This window comes from Alosa pseudoharengus, unplaced genomic scaffold, assembly GCF_046254945.1.
Source record: "Alosa pseudoharengus isolate Yale_2024_CS ecotype anadromous, Long Island Sound unplaced genomic scaffold, YU_APseudo_1.1 YU_APseudo_1.1_scf_11, whole genome shotgun sequence".
In the NCBI taxonomy this organism is placed as follows: Eukaryota; Metazoa; Chordata; class Actinopteri; order Clupeiformes; family Clupeidae; genus Alosa; species Alosa pseudoharengus.
In genome coordinates this window covers 41,147,193-41,157,192 of record NW_027468576.1, presented here as the reverse complement: position 1 = coordinate 41,157,192, position 10,000 = coordinate 41,147,193, and the positions used below count along the sequence as shown (strand labels likewise).

The 10,000-nt window shown below is 39.7% G+C and overlaps 1 protein-coding gene across 11 annotated transcripts in view; it reads right to left on the bottom strand.

Annotated features, from left to right (window-relative positions):
• Positions 1-10,000, bottom strand: part of mast3b (microtubule associated serine/threonine kinase 3b) — a 152,370-nt gene that overhangs the window by 13,146 nt on the left and 129,224 nt on the right. For 10 of the 11 annotated variants that reach the window (XM_076279195.1, XM_076279198.1, XM_076279199.1 and 7 more), the window contains 2 exons: positions 7,431-7,613; positions 473-702 (listed from right to left, as the gene is read on the bottom strand). In XM_076279195.1, coding sequence (XP_076135310.1) covers positions 473-702; positions 7,431-7,613 — 413 coding nt within the window. The remainder of the gene's footprint in view (positions 1-472; positions 703-7,430; positions 7,614-10,000) is intronic. The other variant, XM_076279197.1, reaches the window with a different exon arrangement.

Here is a 10,000-nt window from a genome sequence, read left to right as displayed (position 1 = left end):
GTGTGTGTATGTGATGTGGTGTGTGTGTGTGTGGTGTGGTGTATGTGTATGTGTATATGTGTGTGTGTGTGTGTGGTGTATGTGTATATGTGTGTATGTGTGTATGTGTATATGTGTGTATGTGTGTCTGTGGTGTGTGTGTGTGTGTGTATGTGTGTCTGTGGTGTGTGTGTGTGTGTGGTGTATGTGTATATGTGTGTATGTGTATATGTGTGTATGTGTGTCTGTGGTGTGTGTGTGTGTGTGTGTGTGTGTCTGTGGTGTGTGTGTGGTGTATGTGATGTGGTGTGTGTGTGTGGTGTGGTGTGGTGTGGTGTGGTGTGGTGTGGTGTGTGTGTGTGTGTGTGTGTGTGTGTGGTGTGTGTGTGTGTGTGTGTGTGTCTGTGGTGTGTGTGTGGTGTATGTGATGTGGTGTGTGTGTGTGTGGTGTGGTGTGTGTGTGTCTGTGGTGTGTGTGTGTGTGCTTACTGACCGAGACCACATGGTGTACAGTGTAGACGTCCGAGTCGCCCATGTAGACGCGGATGGCCTGCAGGGTGAAGCCGTACTTCTTGCCGGACGAGTGGATGAGGATGGGGGGGCGTAGGCAGGTCAGGCTGAGCGAGAGCTCACGGCTTGGGGACGAGTCTCGGGACGACGGGTTGGACGAGAGGGAGCGCGGGGAGATGGGGCTGGGCTGCAGACCACCTACACACACGTCGTCTGGGGGGACACATGCAGATATTTAGACACACACACACTCCACACACACACACACCCACACACCCACTCCACACACACACACACACACACACACCCACTCCACACACACACACACTTTATAATAACTACACACAATTCATCATTTATTAAGTCTTTGTTACTTATTAGTTAATGGTTTGTTCATCATTAGTAATTTCTAATTTATCATCAGTAAAGCATTTGTTCACACAGTTATAAATAGTTTGTTCATAGTAAATAAGCCTATATCTAAAATATGTTCATACATTATTGTTAATACTTAATAAATGATGCAATAATATGTTTTTGATTAAGTAATATTTCATTTAACAGTTGTTACATACACATGCACTAATGATTAGTTAGGGTGAGGATACATATTTTATAAACCACTTCCTAATACTATAATTCATAATTAACTCAGGAGTTACAAGTGGTTAGTTAATGATATTTTGTGAGCTCATCTAAAGTGAGGACGTTTTATGCCTTGCAACACAGTTACAAAGGGGTTATCAGATCAGATTCCAAAAATAATTCTGTGGAAATGCATGGATTACAGTTTCTTCCAGTAGCAGCAACTGGAATCCATGCATTTCCACTGAATTATTTTTGGAATCTGATCCCTTATCATACCTGTTCATTCTTACTGGTCGCTCGACTTATCGTGACTAAATTCAAGATGGCTGCAAACGCTAAACTTCGAGAAGGTACTGTCTGTATAAATCGTCTTGTAAGTAAACTACCAGTGCTTTTTCAAAGTTCTCAATGTCTCGTTTTAAATGTCAGGGCCCTCAGAAGTCTACCAATGAAGTGTGGAGATACATTGAGCCTCGTAAATGGTGTAAAACAGTGATTTATTTGCATGGCTATGCCGATGCCGAGGCACCACCATTGACCGCCTTGTTGGTAGCATCGGCTAACTAGCGCCAGATTTCGGAGTGCAGGGGACAAGCCGAGATGGGCTATGAGACATACGTTCACACTCGGTATCATGTTTCAAAACACTTTAGGTCAAAATCACACCGGAATTCTCCTTTAACCCGGCTCCCTATCCACTACACTACCTCTGCCCAGTGATATTACAACAGTCAATTCAAAAATATAATATAGATATGCGTGTTTACTATGAACAAACCATTTTTAACTGTGTGTAAACATGATTTACAAATGAGAATTAATGTAGGAATAATGCTTTGCAAACGAAGAATACAGCATTTAATAATAGTTTACAGATGTTTAATAACAGTGTGTAGTAGAAGAAAATAGAAACTCTTGCATAGTTGTAGGGGTTTCTGTCTGGGCCAAGGTAGTGTAGTGGATAAGGAGCAGGACTAGCATGCAGTAGCCTGAAAAGTTGGGTGTTCGATTCCCGGCTTTCACTGTTATGTCAATGGCCTTCAATTTAATTGACGTGTACGTCGCTTGTCTGCTAAATGAATCAATGTGAATGTAATCTTTACAACTCATTTGAAAATGTGTTTACAAGGCATAGAAAGTCCTCACTTTAGATAAGCTCACAAAATATCATTAACTAACCACTTGTAACTCCTGAGTTAATCATGAATTATAGTATTAGGAAGTAGTTTATAAAATATGTATCCTCACCCTAACTAATCATTAGTGCATGTGTATGTAACAACTGTTAAATAATGGAAATATTACTTCATCAACAAAATATTATTGCAACATTTATTAAGTATTAACAATAATTCATAAACATATTTTAGATATAGGCTTATTTACTATGAACAAACCATTTATAACTGTGTATACAAATACTTTATTTATAAGAATTAACATAGGAACAATGCTTTACAAATGATGAACAAAGCATTTAGTAATAGTTTGCAACTGGTTTATAATAAGAAAATGATTTCATTTTAAGTGGTTGTTTCATTACTTATATTAAGTATAAATCATGTACTTACAAACTTATTTTTTGGATAGGCTTATTTACTATGAACAAACCATTTATAATTGTGTGAACAAATGCTTTACTGATGATAAATTATGTATGAACAAGAAATTACTAATGATGAAGAAACCATTAACTAATAAGTAACAAAGGCTTAATAAATGATGAATTGTGTGTAGTTATTATAAAGTGTTACCCAGTAGGCCTATGTACATTTGTAAACTAGATGTACCGCAGAGCGGTACAAAATATGACCGCCGCCCAGTCCAGCACATTTTTTCCACAAAAAGAAATCACGCTGAAAGGCCTATATGATTCTAACTGTCTCATTAAATTGCATTATCCACACTTAATTCTCACTGGTATCTGTGTGCGTGCTTGTGTGTGTGCCTGCGTATGTGCCTGTGCATGCAAGCGTACATATGTCTACTATGTGAGTATGTGTCATACGTATGATTACTGTGAATGTATGTGTGTGTGTGTGTATCTGTTTGTGCACATGTGTGCACATGAAATGGGTTAACATGACCCCTGGAGGCAAACATACGGAAAAAAATGGTCATCCTAGGCCCTACAGTTCTCAAGATATTCACAGAGAACTGTGTCTGCCCTACCCTCCTTTCGGGGGGTCCAGTCCAGCGGGGGGGCTACAGATCAAAACGAAAAATGACGGTTCCATGCTATCCATGTGGGGGTACATGCCCACCAAGTTTTGTGTACCCCGGTCTTTCAGTGTCCCGGGAATCCTTGTTGGTGTACGTCATTAAATGTACACATAAATTATTTTATTGTAAGGCCCCCCATGAACGAAAGTACACAAAACTTGGCATGCATTCGGAGGGTGTTATAATGATCCTACACTTTTAATTTTGTGCAGTTTTGACCTTGTCAGCCAGAGATATTGTGATGAAAACACCTAATTTTTTGCTTTTTATTTTTAACTAGGTGGCACTATACATGAAATAAGTGGTAATGGGATGGGTTGACATGCCCCCTTAAGACCAACATACATAAAAAAGGTGGACCTCCTAGGCCCTACGGTTCTCGAGATATTCACAGAAAACTGTCTCCGGCCACCTACAGGCCAGTTGGTGTATAGAACATAAATTAATTTATTGTGTGGCCCCCCATGAACGGAATTCCACAAAATTTGGCGTGCATACAGAGGGTGTCATAATGATCATACACTTCCAATTTCGTGCAGTTTTGACTATGTTAGGTCACAGATACCTTCAATTACAACACCTCATTTTTACTTTTTTGTGTTTAACTAAGTGGCGCTATACATGAAATGAGTGGTTATGGAATGGGTTGACATGGCCCCTTGAGATCAACATACAAAAAAAAAATGGTCCTCCTAAACCCTACGGTTTTCGAGATATTCACAGAAAACTGTGTCTGCCCTACCCTCCTTTCGGGGGGTCCAGTCAAGCGGGGGGGGGGCTACAGATCAAAACGAAAAACGATGGTTCCATGCTATCCATGTGGGGTTACATGCCCACCAAGTTTCGTGTACCCCGGTCTTTCAGTGTCCCGGGACTCATTGACGGAAATTTGGGCATGCGAAAGAAAAAAAAAAAAAAAAAAGAAATTCTGACTAAACCTATATGACCGCCGCTTCGCTGCGCGGCAGAATTAGGGGATGGAATATATAACATTCACACTCATAGCTCATATTTTTAAAATAAATCAGTGAAAAGTATCCTGACAAACAAGCAGCATTTGAATTCCTTAGTCATATTTCATAATTTTAATTCTTCTAGGTTACCTGATAGCCCAGTTTGAGAGGTGCAAGACGCGTGACATTATTTATTTTTGCAGCCAATCACTGCTGTTGTTTTATTTTATTGATTTGATCTTAGTCATAGAAGCTAAATTCAAAGGCAGGCCACAGGTAAAATCCAACGAACCGCATTCACCCCGCAAGCCAATAGTTGAATAGCCCTCTCCTAGAGCTTTTGCGGTATTGCCACTGCTCCAACACTGAAAGGCACTGTTAGAATGCTTGGATCAAGCCAGGTTCAGCATAGCGTATGCCACTGTCTGCTCACGTTGGTGACCGGACCAGGGCAAGCACACTTTTGCAGTTCCCGCCGGAAATGCAGTGTAGTTTAACAATTAAACTTTGAACTTGAACTTGAACTTTATACTGCGCTGGGAATCTAAACACTTCAATACCGGCATATGTAGCATGTTTAAAACTATTACATGTTATGGGGGAAAACATCACATTTCTTGAAGCATTTGGGAACACACATGAAAACAGAGCCCCTCGACTCACTTGCAAATGCCGTTGTCCATGACCTGGCAGTCTGGCAAATGTAATATTTAATAAACAGTTTAGTTTAATTTTCAAATTTGTCTGATCAATAATAAAAAAGCAATTTATGGTTTAGACCATTTTACTGTAAAAAAAAATTTCTGGTTTAGCCACCGTTTTGGCACCGGTCTCGAGACCATTTTTTGCTTACTCGGTCTCGTCTCGGAATTGAAAGCAAAAATACTCGGTCTTGACCGACACTGGAAGGAGGTGGACTAATTTTAGAGCGGGACCATGAGTCCTTTCCCCATTTTTGTTTTGTAACTGTGTATATTTCATAGTGTATTTTTGTTTTGTAACTGTATACTTCATAGTGTATTTTTGTTTTGTAACTGTGTATTTTTCATAGTGTATTTTTGTTTTGTAACTGTGTATATGTAACTGTGTATTTTTCATAGTGTATTTTTGTTTTGTAACTGTGTATTTTTGTTTTGTAACTGTGTATTTTTCATAATGTATTTTTGTTTTGTAACTGTGTATTTTTCATAGTGTATTTTTGTTTTGTAACTGTGTATATTTCATAGTGTATTTTTGTTTTGTAACTGTGTATATTTCATAGTGTATTTTTGTTTTGTAACTGTGTATTTTTGTTTTGTAACTGTGTATTTTTCATAATGTATTTTTGTTTTGTAACTGTGTATTTTTCATAGTGTATTTTTGTTTTGTAACTGTGTATATTTCATAGTGTATTTTTGTTTTGTAACTGTGTATTTTTGTTTTGTAACTGTGTATTTTTCATAGTGTATTTTTGTTTTGTAACTGTATATTTCATAGTGTATTTTTGTTTTGTAACTGTGTATATTTCATAGTGTATTTTTGTTTTGTAACTGTGTATTTTTGTTTTGTAACTGTGTATATTTCATAGTGTATTTTTGTTTTGTAACTGTGTATTTTTGTTTTGTAACCGTGTATATTTCATAGTGTATTTTTGTTTTGTAACTGTGTATATTTCATAGTGTATTTTTGTTTTGTAACTGTGTATATATTTCATAGTGTATTCTAAAATATCCACCATTACAGATATTCTTATTTTACAAAAAATTATAATATTGACTGGAGTTAAATTATATCCCATGGTGCTATGCTGCGCAGTGCAAAGGTTTTGAGAGATACAATCTTTGTCCAAACGGCACAGCAGTTACTCTGGAAAGGGTTGAAGTAGCCTGACCTACGGTTTTGGCATAATCTGTCATTCCAATGCGTGCCTCTGGTTGTAATAATTGACGAGATGAGTGAGCAATCCGCAATTATTAAATTTGGTTACTTGAACCACAATTCAACATCTTCAACTTTAATGAAATTTTGACATCATGCCATACAAAATTTTTACTCCAGTTCCTTGTCTTAAAGTATTCATGGATTTCATCAGGTCCCTTTCCACAGGTGTATAAAATCAAGCACCTTGATTATCAATGCAGACTGCATGGTGCTTGATTAATACACCTGTGAAAAGGGACCTGATGAAACCCATGAATTGCTCAGAAAAGAAGTTTGATAGACAAGTGCGTGCTTTGGGAACTGTTGAATATGATACTTGAGTGTTAAATGTAGGTAAATCATGAAAATCTAGTTTTTGGTTGGTCTCGATGCAGTTGGTCTTCTTAAAGTCTCGTTCTCGGCTGCATTTAAAAACTAACGGTCTCGGTCTCGACTGTGGTCTCGTCCCCATCACTAACACACACACACGTCTACACACACACACACACACTACCTCTCATCATCAGACAAACACATACACACACACACACGCCTACACACACACACACACACACTACCTCTCAACATCAGACAAACACATACACCAAACGCCTACACACACACACACACACATACACACGCCTACACACACACACACACGCCTACACACACACACACACACACTACCTCAACATCAGACAAACACATACACCAAACGCCTACACACACACACACATACACACACCTACACACACACACACGCCTATACACACACACACACACACACACACACACTACCTCTCAACATCAGACAAACACATACACCAAACGCCTACACACACACACACACTACCTCTTAACATCAGACAAACACATACACCAAACGCCTACACACACACACACATACACACGCCTACACACACACACACGCCTATACACACACACACACACACTACCTCTCAACATCAGACAAACACATACACCAAACGTCTACACACACACACACACACACACTACCTCTCAACATCAGACAAACACATACACCAAACGCCTACACACCCTGACTGCCTTCTTATCACCGCAGATGAGAGACACACACACACACACACAGGTCATGTTGAGCCTGCGGCAGGTTTATCTGGTCTTCAGTAGTTTACATGAATCTTATCAGCGTCCTTTTGATTCCTGCTTTGTGATTAGTGTATCAGTGCTACTGGTAGGAGAGCTGTGTGTGTGTGTGTGTGTGTGTGTGTGTGTGTGTGTGTGTGTGTGTCTAACCTGTGGTGATGATGAGAGAGAGAGCAGAGGCGGAGGCAGACTTGGGCACCCTGTGCTTGTCGGGGGTGTCGAGCTGGTTGCCATAGCGCCGTGAGCTGCCCTGTTCCCTTGGAGACGAGTGTTTGGCCCCGGTGCTGTTGCTCCGGATCCTGATACGGTGCAGGTTAGACACAACCACTTCTGCTGGAGCAACACACACACACACGCACGCACGCACGCACGCACGCACGCACGCACACACACACACACGCATACCAGGGTATATACAGAAATCTTTCTTAATCTTTCTTAGCCAAATCTGAAGCTATTATTTAAAATATTCATCATGCTGTATGAAATTAATTGATATGGAATAGGAATGGGCATGATTAATCGACGATCGGTAGTTGACCCAGGACAATATTTGACGCTATAGGCTACTCAGTTACCTATGAGCTTCCATTTTGATTTATGAAGAGTTCACTGTGAAGTGGGGCGTGGGACCATTTTATCGTTTAAAAAATGATAACGTTAGTTCACTGCAAACACTGCGATGTAATAGTAGGGCTATCAGTGCACGAGCAATAGAAGACATTGTTTCGATTTAACTCAATGAAATAAGAGCTCTTCTTAATATTTTATATTGTTGGTTGGTTTAATACCTTGTTGTCAATGAAAAGTCATTGTCCTACACCATGGGTCTTCAACACGTTGTTCTCAAGCTCAGTCGCTTGCCGTCCCCTTCTGAGCTTGCAGGCTGAAGCAGTAGGCCTAGGCTACTAGTAGGCTACTACATTTAAACACAATTGGTGCCGCGACTGGAGGCATTCCAGCCTACGAATTTAATAAAGTAAATCATGCAATTCAAACTCAACTTAGGCTACTTGGCTACGCAATAAGGTTTCCATTACAGCACAGCGCACGTTTTGAATGAATGAAAGCGGCTGCCTTGTCTCGCAATAAACAGCGGGTGAAAATCCCGACTCTTTCAACTACATGAAATATAATAGTGAGCCATCAAATACCCCCCAGATTGCAGTGCTCATCAGTCCCAACATTGAGCAATCAATATAATCAAACAGTCCAAAAGTAAATTAAATCCCAAACCAAACGGAAAATCTTCTGCTTTTGATAGCGATATGCCATATTCCGATATGCCAAAAAAAACGCATGTCTCACAATAAAACGCACATAAAAATAAATGCCTGCTCAATATAGCCTACGCCTGCCCCAAATAAAACCCTGTGCTTTGCGCAGCCTAAGTAAATAAAAGACCCCGGCCATAATTTGAGGATTTACAGTAGTTATTTTTTTATGAGGCCTTGTTAAATAGCCTAATTAATTGTTAGCCATCTCTCACCCTCTTCCTCGACTCCGTGCCTTGTTTTGAGTTACATTTTGACAAAACCAAAACATAATAATGCTTAGATCTGACAGGTTAAGTTATTGTTTAACATGATTCTTTTTTATAATTTATTATTTTGGAACAAACGAGGGTCTATGTTTAATCTGAACGCCGGCTCGCATTCCGCTGCTTTAGAGCACCACAGCGCTTAACCCTTAGAACCCGATTGACGCAAAGTGCGTCAAAAAACACACCCTTTCTTCTCTGTTACATTGCTCCAGAACGGTTCATCGCAGCGAGATGAAACCTTTATTGCGCGACAGAGCAGAAGTGGGGCTTTCCAACGAGACTACACACTTGTCTGTACGATCAAGTATGAAAATTTAAAAAAATCATGAAATTAAATCAAATTGCATCATATTTACAGTCTATACTTCTCTGCATTCACCTGCACACACATTACTCTAGTTTGAATTACTCGCGAACCCGTGATCGCATCGATATGGCAAGCATATCAGATGAAAGAGGGGGCACAGGGCTATCCATTGGTACCATGTTTATCGATCCTTCTGGCTTATAAAATCAGACGAAGTGACTGCAAAATAATAACGTCATGTACACAAACCAACGCTGCACACTCATTACTCTCGTTTGAATTACTCGCGGACCCGTGATCGCATAGATATGCCACGCATGTCAGATGAAAGAGGAGACTCAGAGCTATCATTTGATACCAAGTACATCCTTCTGGGTTATAAAACAGACGAAGTGACAGCAAAATAATAACTTCATATAGCTGGACTTACCCCACGTTTTTGTCTGTTCTTGTGGCAAAGCATGTTTATAATCCAATGCTATCATGTGTTTCTCTATGGCAAAGCATGTTCATATTCCGGTTTTGAGATCCTAGCAAATTCCTGCATGGCATCCAATTCAAGGCTCACATTGTATCCCAATTTGTTCAACAAATAAACACCTTTTTTGCCTTTACTTTGTTCATGGCAATGCAGTAAAGAGTTGAGAATTATTATGACTGCATACACACAGGCACGCAGGCTAACACGCAACCTCGGGTCAAGTCAGGTCAGATCAGTTCGTGTCACAGATATGGAGCGCAGAAAGGTCATTTTTCATCACTAAATAAAAAATGGCATTTATTTCCGTAAATCACACAGCAAATATTTCTGTAAATTGCTCAGCCCCAGAGGATCCCTCCAACATGGCAATTATATTGCCCGATTCAGGA